We start from the raw sequence: 18914 nt of genomic DNA, 5'->3' as shown, positions 1-18914 counted from the left end.
CTGGTCTCAAACTCCTGGGCTCAAGCCAACCACCCGCCTTGGCCTCCCAAAGTGTTGGGATTACAGGCGTGAGCCACAGTGTCCAGTGCCCCTCAGTTTTTATCATGGTTGGAGGATACTTGACTTATAAACTCACCGTTTCTATGGCTCCCTTTTTCTTCCTGATGAGCTCCAAATTTCCTGGCAAGATCTTTTTACTAGCTTTAAGTCTGCTGTCCAAATGCCTCCTATCCAAATGTCTACAAAGTCACTTGGATTTTCTACAGGCACCTTAAACTTGAAGGTCCCAAATTAAACTCACATCCTTCTGTTCAAACTTGCTCCTTCTGTGTTCCCTATGCAAGACTGCCCACCTACTTGTGTAAGACAGAAACTTTGAGGTCATCCTTTTTTCTTCTTCCTCACCTCCTACATCCAATAAATGTCCATGTCCTTTTTATTCTAACTCCTAATATGTCTCAGTTTTTGTTTTCACACTAACCTCATTGCCACTATTTTAGTTCAATTCTACTTTGGTACTTATTTCAAGTACACTGAGACTTTCTTAACTGGTCTTTCTACTTTTGAAATTTATTCTTCAGACCCCTGCCTTACACTGTAACAAGAATGATATTTGTAAAACACATTTCTAACTATATTTCTATCAAACTTAAAACTCTTAAGACGAATTCCAGATGTCTAAAGATGGCATCCAGGGACTCAATGATCTTTTCTCTGCTCCCCTTTTCAACCTGGAGCCATTTCATTCTTACTCTCACCCTCTTTTGTTGCTGGAGTACTGAATCACTTTTACTGCCTTGACTGTTCTGTCCCTGTCCCTTTCTTGCCTTCCACCCTGTCGGAGTGCTCCATCTGCATGGACTCCTTTCTAATCTCATTTCCTAACTTCTGATCATTCTTTAAGCTTCATCCTGTAGTCGACTTCCTGCAGGAAAACTTTGCTAATGCCTCTATGCCAAGGCCAAGTCTGTTGAATCTCCCACACAGCCCTCTAGAACCCCTGTGCCTAAACCTATTTTATTAATATCGCATTCTTTTGTAATTGTTTACAGGGCTTCCTTTTATTTACATTGTAATTTGTATTCTTTGTTACTGCAGCCCTTTTACCAAGTACAGCCCAATTATCATTGCTACTACAATCAGTTAATAAATACTCATTTAATTAACTAGTAATAAAATAAGTGACTGATTGAGTGATTTTACTGGCAAATATTCCTAAACCAATTTGGAGTGTGATTTTAGGCCTGAGGTTTAAGCACAGAGCTCAACATAGCTATAATGTTGGATTTAATCAAGGTCATGTCTTATAACAGGAATAATATAGCATTGAAAAAATTTTTTACATGAAACTGCCTGACATTATATAGTAGGCATTTTTTGAACAATTTAGCTTACAATATTTTTATATGGCAGTGAGCAGAATAGAAATTAATTAAATTAAACAAAAGGTATTACATAATGATTTTATTGCTTCTATATACATTGCTTCTTAGCTTGGATCTAAAAGGAAAAGTACCTTGATATTCTAAATAATCCATTAGACAAATATTCAGGTGTTAACAGTAATTTATGGAGTACCTGTTGTGTCCCAGGCATTGTGTTGTATATTTTATGTATATTATTTTACCAAGCTCTGTTCCTTAAAACAACTTTGAAATAGGTACAGTTATCCCCATTTTACAGATTGAGAAATGGAAGATTAAAAATGGAGTGACGAGGGTTCAAACTCAGGACTCCAGTTTCACCCAAATGCCCTTTTGCAATATTATTAGATCCTTGGGGCAAATAAAAATGAACTGCTCTCTTGCCTCCCATATATGTTTGCAACTAAGTAAACACAATGTTGTTTTAATACATTTTCGCCGATAAGAAAGCCTCTGTTACTGAGCGTATGGCTTCCACTGTCAGAAACATACTAACTAGAAGTAGAAGTTATGTAGGAGTAGGAATAACAATCCATAGATGCTAACAGAAATGACATAAAATATGACAGAAAACACCAAATATGTATAATTGACTCTTGAGGCAAAGAAAGCTTACCGAATTTGGTTTGCATTACAGTGGGTGGTTTTCTCAACCTATGCCAGAAAAGGAGTAGCATAGCTTTGGGCAAAGGCTCTAGCTTAATGATGGTGCCAGTACCATACCAATAATTTCAAATATGTTTTTCTAAAGAAGCAGCAAAGTTTAAAAGCAGATGTAACTGTGTTTTTCATATTTGCAACTTTTCTGAAAAATTTTCACAGAATACATATATCTATACACACATATTCATAAATATATATATTCACAAGTAAATATATTGCTTTAGCATATAGTAAATGCCATTCTAGTTAACCATGAGAAATATGTGAATGTAGTAAAAAGCTAGAAGATTCAAATGAAACTCATGCTAATGAGAGAAATTTAAATATAAGACGCTAAAATACATGTGGAGGATTAAAGTAGTATGTTGTAGAAGTGAAAGCTTTTTGAGTACAGAGTCAGTGAAGTCCAATATTTGGACAAGTTACCTTTATAAGCTTGTTTCTTCATGGGCAAAATGGAGATGATGCTAGTGCTGACCTCAGTAGGTTGTTGTGAGAATTAAATGAGAAGATGAATTAATGTGTCTGGTTCTTAGTAAGAAATCAACAATTGCCTGTAATTATGAGTGGTGTTTATGGTTACATTTTGATCACGCTGCTACTACTACTCTCAAAAAGAGGAAGATATTCTTGTTTCAGTTCCATACATCATATATCATCAAGTGGATTTCTATATCTGCGGAGAATTAACTCAGTTTTTTTTTTTTTTTTTTTTTTACACCAGCCACATTATACTAGAATGAGATTTTCAGAGAATGCAGTTATTTTTGTCGGTTACAAGATCATATCAGCATGCATTTCTGCTATAGGAAAGAGTAAACTTTGTTTTAAAATGACATCTTCTGTTCTCATTTCATTTTTTTAAGCATTAAAAGTTTGAATGTTTCCTTCATTAATTAGAGAACTTGTTCGTTTGTGGTGAATTTTAACTGTCAGATTATAAACAACTTCAGTCAATGTCTACTGATCCCTTGAAGTTGAATCAGTAAGATTACCTGAAAGAATCACATATTATTATGAATGAAAATTATCTTTCCAAAAAATAAAACCATGCCAACATGTCAGATGATTCAGGCCACATTCTTTAAAGTAGAGGAATTAAGAACTAGGGAAGACAATTTTTTATTTGATTATGCTTAGTCATTAAAAAAACAAAACAAGGCACCCATTTCTTCAGAATGAGCAATTAGGTTTAAGTTTTCTTTCTTAATATGCCACTTGGCCTTCTGTGTTGGAATAGTTCAGAAGTATAGTTAATTAGATGTAAACATCCAGAATTCTTATTCTTTTCTGCATTTAGCTAAACCATCTTTTTTTTTTTTTTTTTTTTGAGATGGAGTCTCGCTCTGTCGCCCAGGCTGGGGGTGCAGTGGTGTGATCTCGGCTCACTGCAACCTCTGCCTCCCGGGTTCAAGTGATTCTCCTGCCTCAGCCTCCCAAGTAGCTGGGATTACAGGCACGTGCCACCATGCCTGGCTAATTTTTTTGTATTTTTAGTAGAGACGGGGTTTCACCATGTTAGCAAGGATGGTCTCAATCTCCTGACCTCGTGATCTACCCAAAGTGCTGGGATTACAGGCGTGAGCCACTGCGTCCAGCCTAGCTAAACCATCTTTTTAAGCAAGATGCTTTGAAGTAAATACTTTACACAGAAATATTTTAAAGAAGTATTTCTATATTTTGATTGAATTTAGCTTGAACTTTGCCAGGAATATCCTTCCCAGTAGCTTTCTTGTGTGAATCCAAACCAAATAGCACATTGAGAAAAAAACACATTAAGGACTTTGATTTCATCATTTAATCAAGCCTCTCTGATATGATGGAAAGAGTTCAAAGTTAGAATCCTAGCTGTATTACTTTGGGCAAAGTAATTAACATTTCTGGGCCTCCTGCCCCCCATCTGTAAAACTGTGAAACTACTATTTACTTCAAGGGCTATTGTGAAGGGTTGAAATAGATAATGCCCATAAAATGCCTAGGATAGCATCTGGCAGTGGTAAGAACTGAATAATATTTCTCATCTCCCCTTTCTGTCAGCAGCTTGAGATTGTTTCTGGGAGTTTGTTTTTTGTTTTTGTTTTTGCTTTTTTTTTTTTGACAGAGTCTCACTGTGTTGCTGAAGCTGGAGTGCAGTGGCTCAATCAGAGATGACTGCAGCCTCAACCTCCCAGGCTCAAGCGATCCTCTTGCCACAGCTTCCTGAGTAGTTGGACCTATAGGCACATGCCACCATGCCCGGCTAATTATTTTTATTTTTATTTTTTGTAGAGATGGGCATCTCACTGTGTTGCCGGGGCTGGTCTCAAACTCCTGGGTTCATGCAGTCCTCCCACCTCAGCCTTCCAAAGTGCTGGGACTATAGGCGTGAGCCACCATACCTGGCCTGTGGATGGATGGCTTTGATTTGTTTGCAAACCAATTATCCTTTGTACAATACAAAGGATATTACAATAATATCCTTTGTAAACTATTTTGGAAAAGAGCTCTTTCCGTACAAACCCTGTTGTCATTTTTTTCCCTTTTGATATCTTGTTTTAGTTATTTTTATAATAAAAAATTACTAACTCTCGGCTAATCCCAAATAATCAATCTAAATTAATGAAATTTTAATGATTATTACTTGTTTTATAGTTTGAAATCATATTTTCAAAATAAGAACTATATTTTAACTATAATATTTCTTAGCCAGGGACAAAAATTATTATCTCTTCTTTGTACCTTTGTCGGGATATTTTAATATCTTTGGACCATCTGCAACAAATACCTGCAAATAAATCTTTCTCCCTTTCTTTTCTTTGTTGCTGTCTTTCGTATTCACTTTCTTTATATTTTATTTTTGACTGGTTTATTGCTTCCAGTTTTATATTCTTAGTAGTAATACCTAGAGACAGAGAAATAGGCTAAATGGGATCTAAAGCTTTTCTTTCTTTGTAGGTTTTTGTGAACCTGAAACAACCTTGGCATTTTTCTGGATTTAGAAATTTCTTAATGCCTGTATTTCTGTTACTACTTTGTAAAGAAACAATTAGTCCACTTAATAAGTTTGCCTGACTAATAAGTAAAGACTAGAACTAAGGAAGAAAAAAGCTGGCATAATTTACCAAAAGCTGTGACTCTTACTCTTTCCTTTTTTTTTGAGACTGAGTCTTGCTGTTGTCAGCCCGTGCTGGAGTGCAATGGCATGATCTTGGCTCACTGCAACCTCCGCCTCCCAGGTTCCAGCAATTCTCCTGCCTCAGCCTCCGGAGTAGCTGAGATTACAGGGGCCCACCACCACGCCTGGCTAATTTTTGTATTTTCACTAGAGATGGGGTTTCACTATGTTGGCCATGCCGGGCGCAGTGGCTGATGCCTGTAATCCTAGGACTTTGGGAGGCCGAGGTGGGTGGATCACCTGAGGTTAGGAGTTTGAGACCCTTACTCTTTAAATATGTTTTCTGGCTGGTTTTGAATTACATAAGGAAATAAAAATCTCCTACTCCTCTGGTTTTAAATGTATATAAAATTATTGTTTCTTCTTTTGTTTTTCAGAACTCTTGATGTTTCAGTGAGCTTTAATGGAGGAAAATCTGTCATTTCAGGCTCATTAATTGTCACAGCCACAGAATGTGTAAGTAAAAGTTTGCACAAAGATTATCTTTTAAAAGTAATTCCATCCAGAAATAATCTATGGATCTTTGGTGTTGTTGCATACTACAATAAAGGAGATGCAAACAATAACATTGGAGACCATTACAAGGAAAAATTTTGTATAGAATTCGTTTTGGGTGGCATTGCTTTTTTTTATGTTGAGCTCCCTTTTATAGGAACTTTAAGGTAGTATGCATTTGATTTTCATATTTATAGAATTTAAAAGGCATATTTGAAATCAAAATAAGTTAATAATTTACAAATGAAGCACTTTTTTTCTTAAAACATTAAATACAGAAATTATGTTTTCTGTTAGGAAGGTTAGATTACAGTATCTAAACATTTATCATGGTTTGAAATCAAATTATTGCATTTTAATATGTGACTTTTTTATTTTGTTCATTTAAAATATTGGTGCTTTCTGAATGAGAAAGTTGACTTTGACGGCTTGATACTATCTTAATTTGTAACCACATCGAATATATATTTTGAGATTATTGATTTGCATTACCTAAATGAAGTATTTTGAACTATAAACTCCATTCAGTAGACATTTTCTTCCTTTTATTTAATTTTGTGGATTTATAGAAAGTTTCAATATTATATTATTTCACGTGGAAACGGGCAGCACTAAACGGGACCAACCACATGGTTATTATTTCTAAATATATTTTGTAAAAAATATGTAAATCAAAGCAAAAAAAGAAAAATTCCTCCCCTCCAAAAGACCAAAATCCTAAACCTAAACATTTTCTCACATCTCACGGTTTCATTGTTTTATATTTTGATTTTGATCTACTAATTCAAGACAGAAAACCTTCCAACAGAAAACAAAACAAAACAATTCAATGTTATCTGTGTAGAGATAGTTGCATTTCTCATTGTAAGACAATGCTTTAGGTAAAAGGAACATCATATGGACCCTTGGGTCACTTTTTAACTCCTTGGATAAGTCTTTACCAACACCTACTTCTATTTTGAAAATAGCTAGGTTTTTTGTTTTTGTATTTGTGCTTTTTGGGGAGGGTTTTTTTTCTCCCATTTCTAGCGCATGTTGCAATTTGTAGATTTTGTGGATGTTGCAGTTTGCTGGTTTTCTGGTCCCTCAGGATGTGGTTGAAATTACAAATATTTGTGGTTTGTAGTTTCTCAGTGTTTAGCTCACTGAAATGGCATTCCTTCCTCATCCTTCTTCCTATTCTACACCTACAAACTGTCTTTTTCTTCCTCTCTTCCATGCAAGCAGGAAAACAGGTCTTTGTTCCTATCCTATAGCAATGCATGATTTTCACATGCAAGGATGCTGAGGCTAAATGACTCATCTGGGATGTATAGGTTGTGTGCTTTAAGGAAGACTTTCTAGTTCTTGCTCCTGAGTGAGGGTAATATGACTCAAGATGGTTTAAGAGTGGGGAGATTTCAGAAAAATGATCTTTGATGTGTCAGTGATGAGGTAAGGGGAAAGGAGCAAGCTGTAACAGTCAAGAAGGGGTCAAGATGATTCTCCGTAAGAAGGAAGGCTTTGAGCAAAGACTTGAAGGTAAGGGAGTGAGGCCTGCAGACCATCTGAGGGAAGAGTGCTCCACACAGAGAGAGCAGCTAGAGCAAAGCCTGAGGTGACAAGTCTCTGGCAAGTTTCAAGAAGAGCAAACAGCCAGTGTGCTGGAATGGAAGTAGTCAGGGAGAGTGGGAGCCTCTGGATAAGGAAGAGAGAGTGGCAGGAGCAGGGCAGATCCTGTAGGGTGTATAGTCATTGTCAGGACCTGAGCTTTTCTTCTGAGTGAAACAGGAAGACCTTGGAAGGTGACATGATTTGATTCACTGTTTTGAAAGGATCACTCTGGCTGCTGTATGAAAACAGACTTTGCGAGTAGCAGCAAACGTGGAAACATCAAGCCCAATTCTGTGGCTATTGCAGTAACGCAGGAATCCTTCCCCACCCAGAGGAGGGTAGCCCCACTGGGGTGATCAAATTGGAGATGGTGAGAAAGGGTTGAATTAGAATGTATTTTACAGGGAAGTTCATGGGATGCCTAGACAGATTAGGTGTGGGATGTGAGATAAAGAAAGAAATTAAGAATAGCTCCAAGTGTTTTTGTCTGAGCAACTATTAGGTTGACGCAAAAGCAACTGTGGTTTTGCCAAATAGAAGGATGAATCGTCATCAGGCACAGCAGTTTCAGAGCAATGAGGAGTTCAGTTGTGGTGAGGCTGAATGAGGGATGTCTATTGGACATCGCAGTGGAAATGTCAGGCCCCTGAATATGCAAGTCTGGAGTTCTGAGAGAGGTCTGGATTGGATGTACAAACTTTGGAGCTGTTAGTTGTTGACAAATGGATGGAATAAATTAGGCAACAAAATTTCACATAATATTTACTGGGAAATAGTGGCTTCCAGGAGCTTAGAGCAGGAAGGGAAAGAGTACCAGAAAAAGGTTTTATGCCTGTGGAGGAACTGAGACAGACAGGGCCTTGAAGGGAGACTAGGATGTCAGCAAAGAAAGGGGATGGGGAGCATATTATAGAGAAAGAGCAAACAGGGTGGGGATGTGTTGATGAAATTGAGAGGAGATGCATTTGACTGGAGTAGAAATAAGTGGAAGGAATCTTGGAAATAGAAAATTTAGACCAGATTATCAACAACCTAAAAAACCGAATTGAATTTAGAGTTCATCCTACAGGCTGTGATTCCCAAACTCTATGGTGTTGAAATGAAAAAAGGAAAGAAAATGGATTATATTTTTCATATTATTAGATTTATTCAACTTGAAAGAATTCTTTTATTTTAAAATTGTTCTTTGTCCTATTTTAATTTTAAAATATCCTTTGATTGAGGAAATACACTTCATTTGTCAGGACCGACCTCTCCCTCCTTTCCTTCCCTTCCCTTTCCTTTCCTTTCCTTTCCTTTTTCCTTTCCTTTCCTTTCCTTTCCTTTCCTTTCCTTTCCTTTCCTTTCCTTTCGTTTCCTTCCCTTCCCTTTCCTTTCCTTTCCTTTCCTTTCCTTTTTCCTTTCCTTTCCTTTCCTTTCCTTTCCTTTCCTTTCCTTCCCTTCCCTTTCCTTTCCTTTCCTTTCCTTTCCTTTCCTTTCCTTTCCTTTTTCCTTTCCTTTCCTTTCCTTTCCTTTCCTTTCCTTTCCTTCCCTTCCCTTCCCTTTCCTTTCCTTTCCTTTCCTTTCCTTTCCTTTTTCCTTTCCTTTCCTTTCCTTCCCTTCCCTTTCCTTTCCTTTCCTTTCCTTTCCTTTCCTTTCCTTTCCTTTTTCCTTTCCTTTCCTTTCCTTTCCTTTCCCTTCCTTTCCTTTCCTTTCCTTTCCTTTCCTTTCCTTTCCTTTCCTTTCCTTTCCTTTTTCCTTTCCTTTCCTTTCCTTCCCTTCCCTTTCCTTTCCTTTCCTTTCCTTCCCTTCCCTTTCCTTTCCTTTCCTTTCCTTTTTCCTTTCCTTTCCTTTCCTTTCCCTTCCTTTCCTTTCCTTTCCTTTCCTTTCCTTTCCTTTTTCCTTTCCTTTCCTTTCCTTTCCTTTCCCTTCCTTTCCTTTCCTTTCCTTTCCTTTCCCTTCCTTTCCTTTCCTTTCCTTTCCTTTTCTTTCCTTTCCTTTCCTTTCCCTTCCTTTCCTTTCCTTTCCTTTCCTTTCCTTTCCTTTCCTTTCCTTTCCTTTCCTTTCCTTTCCTTTCCTTTTTCCTTTCCTTTCCTTTCCTTTCCTTTCCTTTCCTTTCCTTTCCCTTCCTTTCCTTTCCTTTCCTTTCCTTTCCCTTCCTTTCCTTTCCTTTCCTTTCCCTTCCTTTCCTTTCCTTTCCTTTCCTTTCCTTTCCTTTCCTTTCCTTTCCCTTCCCTTCCTTTCCTTTCCTTTCCTTTCCCTTCCTTTCCTTTCCTTTCCTTTCCCTTCCTTTCCTTTCCTTTCCCTTCCTTTCCTTTCCTTTCCTTTCCTTTCCTTTCCTTTCCCTTCCTTTCCTTTCCTTTCCTTTCCTTTCCTTTCCTTTCCTTTCCTTTCCCTTCCTTTCCTCCCTCATTCCATCCTTCCTTCTTTCTTCTCTCCCACCTTCCTTCTCCCTATTCCTTCAGTCCTTTCTTTTCCTTCCTCATATTCCTCTCCCTCTTCCTGCTTCTTCTCTTCTTTTCTCTTTTCCCTTGTATGCTGTTATTTGGCAGAATTATTAGCTGGCAAGTTTATGTGAGCAGCTTTTTTTTTTCAGGTTTTATTGCCTTGAGAAATCACAAGGTCTGACTCCAATAAATAATAATATGGTTTTAAAGGGCTTTGGACACACATGTGATGGTGAAACATACTATTTTGGGAAGATTAAATTAGTAATGACATGTAAGAGAAAGGACAGGAAAAGAAAAGGCACAGAGAAAGCTTTTAGGAAACAAATGCTAGAATATAGGCATAAAACTTTAGTTTCTAAATTGACTGATGGTGGTAGAAATAGTCCTAGAAATAGCCATATAAATTGTATTAATGAAGAAATCCATATCATAAAGTGACTTACTGGTGGTTATGGGGGAATGTTTCATTCCAAAATATTGAATCTCATGGGCTGGAAGAATGATGCTGCCATTGGAAACATCCAAAGCGAGAGGTAAATCTGGAGATCAGAAGAATTTTCATTGTAGACATGTTATGTAAGTGAGGTTGGCAATGTCAAGCGGGTACTTGTAGCTATAGCTTCACATCTCGTGAGTGATCAGGGCTGGAAGTAAAAATTTAAGTTTTGCTTTTGCTGAGGTTGTAGGAAGGGGAAGAAAAATGGGACAATTTAGAGTTAATGTCATTTTGAAGTGGGGAGGAATACATAGAGTCAAAGACAAAAATGCACTGGACAAAATTAAACAGGCAAAGAAGACCTTGTTCAAGACTGTTGTAAGAGGGAAGAGTGAATGAATTTACCTGTGATGAAACAAAAAGTTGGAGAATTTTCAAAGCTAGGGTGATGGGAATTATAGGCCACCAGTATCTGCTAATTGACCTTACCTAAAGGAAAAGTAAACTTTCTCCTACTTTCCTAATAGGAGGTAGTGCTAAAACTTGGAGCAAGGCACCACTGATGTTAGGTTTCTCCGCTTCTACAGAGACCGTGTGATAGGGGCACTATCTCCCTTGATGATTACATCTCAAAGGAATGGCTCCCAGGGCCTTGAGAAAGACAGTCCTCCAAGGTCTGTAAAACTGCTCAGAGTTAAAGGAGATTTAAATGCTTTTCAAAAGGCGGAGAAATATTTTGTGATTACAAGTTTTTATTTATTTATTTATTTATTTATATTTTTTATTTTTTTTGAGACTGAGTCTTGTTCTGTTGGTAGGCTGGAGTGCAGTGACGCCAGTTTGGCTCACTGCAATCTCTGCTTCCCGGGTTCAAGCAATTCTCATGCCTCAGCTTCGCAAGTAGCTGGGATTACAGGTGTGTGCCGCCACACCCAGCTAATTTTTGTATTTTTAGTAGAGACGGGGTTTCACCATGTTGGCCAGGATGGTCTCAATCTTCTGACCTTGTGATTTGGCCGCCTCAGTCTCCCAAAGTGCTGGGATTACAGGCGTGAGCCACCTCACCCGGCCACAAATTTTTAAAAGTAGATTCTTAAAGAAAAGGGAGATCCAAGACCCACAGTCAGAAGAAATCTGATTTGATTGAAGTTTAAAGTTTAATCAAGCAGAAGAAATAGGTATGGCTGTCTTGATGAATAGAGTAAGTGAAGAAATAAGAGAAAGAACTGCTTAAGATGTGGGAAGACCAGACACCGAATGAAGAAGACAAAGGAAGATAGAATTCCAAGGTGAAGAGAGGGCAGCAGTACATGCCTGGGAGAGGCCAAGGTGAGCCAGGGCTGAGAAAATGTCCGAGGGGTCACCAGTGATCTCCCCGTGTCTGCCAAGGCTGATGACTTGAAGCCTTCTCTTTCTTATGACTTTTATTATTCCACTAGTTATTACAGGATAATAAATACTATAATTCAATTTTTCAGGTTGACAGTAATTATAGGAAAATTATTTTTCCTCCTTAAATTTAACCATTGCCTTGTATTTAACCTCAAATTCCTGTTGCCTGTGGTAATGATATTACCATTCCATAGATATGAAAAGTGAGACTTGTGCTGATGAGATGCACCTGCTGATTTATGCATGAAATATCTATTGAAAATAGAAGAGTATGGTGGGTAATACTATGATGAATACCTGGACCTTGGATTTAAATGATATTTAGTCTTTCAGGCATATTTGCATATGGCGAACAGGTGAAATGCAGTTAGCGATATTGCTCATTGTGAGGATAATGCTTTTTACTTGCTCAGGCATTTGAAAGCCAAACAAAGTAGAACACTATTATTCTAGTCATTGGTTAGTCCTTGTTAAAATCTCACAAATAAAGAAGCTCCTCTGTATGCTTCAGGAACATCCAGGGCTCAGTCCTATTGAGGCCTTAGGAACTGAGCTGTGAGTTCCTGTTTGCTTCTGGGCCTTTCTTACCAGCCTTGAGACATTGATGGCAGGGCTTGTGCTGTGCTTATTGCCCGTCTCCCACAACTGGTCCTTACACAGAGCAAGTGCTCCAAAATTATTTCCTAAATGAATGATTGAAAGTAACCATATATCTAGTTTAAAATGGGGAAACTAAGTTTTAGATTTAAGAGATTTAAGATTAGAGTCTGAGGAGGGTTTGCATTTAGACAATCCTTTATGTTCATCTCTCCTCAAAAGATCTTTAAAATGGATCTCTGCTTTTAAAAAGATAATGGAAAGATGTCCTTTTTTTTCTCTTGGAATCATTGATCTTCTGACTCTTTTGCAATAACAATACCAAGAACCTGTTTGCTGAGCATGTATTAAGTGCTAGACGCTGTGTTCAGCTCTGCTGTATATGTGCTAAATCCTTTATGGCTTCATTTAGCACTCACAGTCCAAGAGGAGGCTGTTCAGATTATGTTAATTTTACAGATGAGAAAACTGAGGAACAGGAAGATACCTCCAACATTCAGTGCACTTTTATCCAAATACATTAGAAGGTACTTCTTCTTATGTGGACTCAGCCCTCAAAGAGGTGCATGGTTTGATGAGTGTAACAGCAGGTGGTTTCAGTCCTTACTGTCCCTGCAAAAGGGATACTTGAAGCCTGGAGGCTCTGAAAGGTTGTTACTTGCCCAGTTTTGCAGTCTGATAAATGCTATAATTGAGAATTGAACCCACGTCTGTCTCCCCCACCCCCTGACTGAACACTTCCACAATTTGCCATTTTAAACCAGATTCTGCATTGATTTATATAGGACAAGGGTTGGCAAATTTTTCCTGTAGAAGGCCAAATAGTAAATACATACTTAAGGCTTTGGGGACCATATGGTCTCTGTCACAACTACTTAACTCTACCATTGTAGTGCAAAAGCAGCTATAGACATTATATAAACAAATGGCTGTGTTCAATAAAACTATGTACATTGACATTGGAATTTCTTGTAACATATTCTTCTTTTGATTTTTTCAGCTTTATGTAATACTGTAAAAAAAAAAAAAAAAGGTATTAGCTTGCTGGGGTCTTACCAAATAGATTGGCTGGATTTGACTCTTGTACCATAGTTTCCTAATTCCTGATATCAAATATTCCAAAAAGAATCAAGTAAATGAAATAATTATCTGTTTCATGAATCTGTTTTCTTTCCCTAATTCTAAATTCATGAAACAAAATTGTGGAGACCCATTTTCCCCATTCTGTGTCTGTTTCATTCTAATGTGGCTGCTGCGAATTCACTATTTTCTAGATAGATTGCAGCAATAACAACTAATGCTTTTTTGAAACTTTCCAGTGATTCCTCTGTCCCATAGTTATGTTGCAAGGGCAGCAGTCACCCTGATTTGTTTTTATACCTCTATGATTCTCTTCACTAGAATTTTAGTTATATTTGGCAGAATAAAGTTTTTTATTGTATAACTTGCTTTTAGTGAAGAAAAGGAAATTAGATGCAGATGGCACAGTCCCTGAATACACTAATCCCAGACATCAGCTCGGTTAACTGGATACAAATTCAGGCTTTCCCATTGTGTTTGTTTTGATAGCCAGAGCCACTATCAGAGCAAGAAAGATGTTAGTCTTGAAAGAAAAACAGTTTCATTTTGCCCAAAACTTTATAAACATATTGGGGAAATGTGGAACACTACAGAATTCAGTCCCGTAATCAGATACCATGTTGCAAACTATGGACTTAAGAGTCAGATGAAGAAGAGTATGAAACTAGATTTGATTACCTATAGATCTATATCACGAGCGAAACTAGAAGCTTCTCAGTTTTACATAGGCATGCCTCTCTTTAGAACTGAAAAAGTTCTAATAAATATTTATTACTCAAATGTCATTTTTCTTAAACAGGGTAGAAATGTTCTTGGCTTGCCAGGGTCTTACAAAATAGATTGGCTGGATTTGACCTTTGTGCCATAGTTTCCTAATTCCTGATATTGAATATTTAAAAAAGAATCCAGTAAATGAAATAGTCATCAGATAGATAGATGATAGACAGACAGATAGATAGATAGATAGATAGATAGATAGATAGATAGATAGATAGATGGCAAGACCAGCTGGCATTTTCCCTGACCCTTTTCCCATCATGTTTGGCTTAAATATATACTAGGTCTGTAGGTCTTTAGAAAGTACATAATTTATTTTTAATTAATTAATTTAATTTATTTTTTTTGAGATGGAGTCTTTCTCTGTCACCCAGGCTGGAGTGCAGTGGCATGATCTTGGCTCACTGCAACCTCCGCCTCCCGGATTCACGCCATTCTCCTGCCTCAGCCTCCCGAGTAGCTGGGACTACAGGCGCCCACCACCATGCCTGGCTGATTTTTTGTATTTTTAGTAGAGATGGGGTTTCACCATGTTAGCCAGGACGGTCTCGATCTCCTGACCTTGTGATCCGCCCACCTCAACCTCCCAAAGTGCTGGGATTACAGGTGTGAGCCACTGTGCCCGGCCATTTTTAATTTTTTTAAGACAAATCTTTGCAATCAGTTGATATGATAATATTGTAATAATAAATTATATTTGTATCTGGAGATGCATAATATTTTGTCAATGCTACTAATGGAGGCTTTTTTTAAGGGAAAAATAAAAAATTTTAAGTATCTAGCAAGGCTAGCCCATCTTTGTGTTCTGTCAGTGCAATTTTCTGATTTTCCTGTTCTTGGCACATGCATAGAAGAAACAAACTAACCACTAAATTTTTAGCAGTTTCATGGCCTCTAGTTGCATGTCCTTATTTCTGAACATGGGTGTGAATTCTAAGAAAAGGGGAAACCAAATGTTCATAGAGCCCTTTTGAAAGCTGTATAGCACAGCCAAATGGTGTGCCGTTTCTATGAGTGCTGTGGCTGGATCTTCATGTGGGAAAGGTCTGGTGAGAAATGTATTCCTTCTGTACATGGACAGTCACAGATAGGGGCTGTCTTACATAAGACCATATTTTTGAAGGTGAGATCAAGATTTATACATTTGACAATATTTCTCCCATAGGGTACCACAGTTTTCCATGCGTTTCTATGACATCCTTTTTCCGTTATATTCTTGTTTGCCTAGATTTTAGAGCTTAATGTGTTTGTGCCTGTGGACGGTAGCATGATTTATTCATGAATATTTAGAATTTTGTAAAGAAAGATGCACTTTGGAATGTTCTTTCTAAGAACAGGCTACTTAGGTATTTGCCTGAAAATTTCTATAAAGTATTAGTATTAATCTTCTTTCTCTTTTGCTCTTTTTCTTTTCTTCCCTGAATTTTTTCTCATAAAAAAAAACCACAAAACAAAACATTATTACTGAGGATCCTAGGGATTAGGCATTTGGGAGATACCCCTTGTTCCCTTGGAAACTGTTTGTACAGTGAAAGTTCAGTAAACATTCTTCTTTGTATCGATGTCTTTTGCTGTTTTTTTTTTCTTTAGAGTTCATTCTCTCAGTAAGTAGTTTTTTCTTTCTTTCTTTCTTTCTTTCTTTCTTTTTTTTTTTTTTTTTGAGATGGAGTCTCACTCTGTCTCCCAGGCTGGAATGCAGTGGTGCAATCTCGGCTCATGGCAAATTCCACCTCCCAGGTTCAAGCAATTCTCTTGCCTCAGCCTCCTGAGTAGCTGGGATTACAGGTGCCCGCCACCATGCCCAGCTAATTTTTGTATTTTTAGTAGAGATGGGGTTTCACTATGTTGGCCAGGCTGGTCTCGTACTCCTGACCTCGTGATCACCTGCCTCGGCCTCCCAAAGTGCTGGGATTACAGGCGTGAGCCATTGTGCCCGGCCTCAGTAAGTAGTTTTTAAATGCCAGACATGGAGTATACAGTGCTAAGTAGGCTAGATGTAACCCCTGACTTCCTAGAGCTCACAATAAATCATGGTAGAAAATATAAATTAAACAAATAATCACAAAATTCATAATTCGTTGCATCGTGATAAGTACTAAAGATTAAAGTATAGAGAAATATGAGTTGTTTAATCAAAGGGGCATTTTATAGTCAAAGGGTCCAAGGAAGACTTCCATGAAGTGACTTAATATGAGCCCTGTAAAATGAGTAGGTGGTTTTTATATGAAAGGGTTTAAGAACAGAGCCCAGAGTAGGTGCCTTAAGGCTGGAGGAGCTCAGTAGTTAGGAAGGGAAAGAACACCACTGTGGTTTTTGTGTAGGTCATATTTCAGCTGCAATGAGAGAACATCTGATTTATGAATGCATGAGATTGCATTCTTGCATTGATGTGTATATATACCATTTCCCAACAAGAACCATTGTTGGTTTGTCATCTACTTGATAATTTTTTTTAATATTCATCTTATTATTTAACTACATGCAATAAATTGTGTTTCACCATCAAAAAGTCTGCAGGATTCTGCCTAAATTCTGCCTATGAGTAATTTGCTTTGAACCAAAATAATCCTTACATGAAAGATAGAGACCAGTCTAATCCTGATTAGTGATTTTTCCTAAATTCCTTTTAGATGTATTTGTAAACAATCTGCAGCATTTTGGGAAAGTTTTTGTTTATTATTGCCTGTCACAACAACATAACATAAAACATAATATATATTAAATAGAAGATACATTTGTAGAATTTCAAGAAATTAAAATAATATAGTTAAAATCTAGTTTGACATTATACTTTCTGAATTATTTTCTGGTGTTTCCTTAAAATATATATACATTTGGAATTTGACCATAAGCTGTGCTGACTGCTTTGTTTTTGCTTTTTGCCTACTTTAGTCTAATGGGATCGCAGCCATCATTGTTATTTTGGTGTTACTGCTACTCCTGGGGATCGGTTTGATGTGGTGGTTTTGGCCCCTTTGCTGCAAAGTGGTGAGTAAGAAGGATTTACAACTCTACTTAAAAAAAATTAGAAAGATGTAAAGTAAGGTCTGAAATATGAATAAATGCCATGTTACTCAATAACAAAAAAGTTTCAGTTTGCAAAATGAATTTTAATTGTCTTCACTACTATAATAAATTCTAGAAAACATGCAGGTCAGTAAATATTTATTTAAAAAATTCATCTAAAAAGCACTTTTAAATCAGGTTTGTGGGAAGAGGAGGAGAGAAAAATAGGGGAGATAGTTGGGATAAAGGGTATTTTCATTCAAGTGCAAGAGAAATTCAAGTAAATTGAATGATGTTTTCTTTTGGGTTCATTGAGAGGAGTTGATAATTTGTCAGTTTTTTTAAGTGCTCATTAAATTATTCATTTCCGCTTTGAAGGGTCTACCATTTCAGGACCTTCTCTGTTTGCTACTGAAAAATATTTGTTCAGAAATTAGTCATGCACAATTGTCAGCATATCTGTTAAACTGCTACTTTTGGAGTAATGGCGAGGACTTTCAGTTTGTGTCATTTTTTTGTGTTTGTATAAAGCCTGTGAAAGAATATGGGTGTATATCAGTTATCTATTGCTGCTGTAACAAATTGCCACACATGTGTTGACTAAAAGCAACACAAATTTATTATCTAACAGCTGTCTAATCATAGCTTTCACATGAGTCTCACTGGGTTTACCTGGACTAAAATGTGTTGGAAGGGATGTGTTTGTTTCTGAATGCTCTAAGGAAGAAGCCATTCCTTTGCCTTTTCCAGCTTCTAAAGGCTACTCAGATTCTTTGCCTCATACCCCCCTTTCTCTATTTGCAAAGCCAGATGTGTTGCATCTTTTCAACCATTTTTCTGTAGTCACATCTCCCCCTAACTCTGAACCCAGCTGGGAAAGGTCCTCCAGTTTTAAGGAACCATGGGATTAGATTGGACGCACCTAGCTAATCCAGGATCATCTCCCATCTCAAGATCCTGAACCTTAATCACTTCTGCAAAATCCCTTTTGCCAGTAAGATAACATATTCACAGTACCAGGTAATTAAGTTATGGAGATGTTGGTGGGGGGTATCATTCTACACATTTCAAGCAATCCAATTTAGATTGTTCAGGTTTCATAGAAAAAAAATTATCTTAAGGAAGCCCTCTTCCAAATCATGCCTACTATTTATTTTGAGAATATTCCTTTTATTATAAGCACATTATGTAGAACTTAATATTGTGTAGCCCATGGTAATGTTTTACATAATACTGCAAGACTGCCTTTTCCCGCCGCTCTCATGTTTGCTGACTGATTTCATCATCCTTGCAATTTCAGATGTGCTTTGTTTTAGCCCTGCGTTTATTATTAGTTGTACTTCAGTTTGCTTTCATGAGGCAACTTTATAATCCTTTATCTCAGAGCAGTTGGCCCATGGAGGAGGCATAGAATTAACTCAGATAACAGTAGAGACAAGACGCATCCTGTCTCTTTGCTGAACTAATCAGTTTCCTGCCATAGCAATTTATGCTCAGTTTCCTGTTGTAATCTTGATTATCTAGTTATGGCTATTTTAGGGTGGCTAGCATTCTTGAGTATCACATTAAAAAGCAAAAAGATGCCCTAATGTAATTTGTGCTCCTTGGTTTTTTAATTTAAACTTTGCAGTGGTGCATTTCCCCTCCTTTTTTTATATTATCACTTTGCAATTTCATTTAGTATTGACCAGAGGGCTCAGAAGTGTCAAAGTGTATGATTTTTAAAAAGACATATGCAAAATGAAATGTGCTCTAATATGGGTTTTGACCATCATTTTGGATATTAAGGAGAGGAGCCAATCATCAGGTGACTAGATCAGAGACTAGATACATGGGACTCTAAAGCCTTGGACGCTACAGATCTCAAA

At 37.3% G+C, this 18914-nt stretch overlaps 1 protein-coding gene across 2 annotated transcripts in view; it reads left to right on the top strand.

Moving 5' to 3' along the window:
- Positions 1–18914, top strand: part of ANTXR2 (ANTXR cell adhesion molecule 2) — a 159369-nt gene that overhangs the window by 49295 nt on the left and 91160 nt on the right. For both annotated transcript variants that reach the window (XM_031010222.3, XM_031010221.3), the window contains exons 11-12: positions 5619–5697; positions 16933–17028. In XM_031010222.3, the coding sequence (XP_030866082.1) occupies positions 5619–5697; positions 16933–17028 (175 nt within the window). The remainder of the gene's footprint in view (positions 1–5618; positions 5698–16932; positions 17029–18914) is intronic.

This window comes from Gorilla gorilla, chromosome 3 (genome assembly GCF_029281585.2).
Source record: "Gorilla gorilla gorilla isolate KB3781 chromosome 3, NHGRI_mGorGor1-v2.1_pri, whole genome shotgun sequence".
Lineage (NCBI taxonomy): Eukaryota > Metazoa > Chordata > Mammalia > Primates > Hominidae > Gorilla > Gorilla gorilla.
This window is presented reverse-complemented; position numbering and strand designations above follow the sequence as displayed.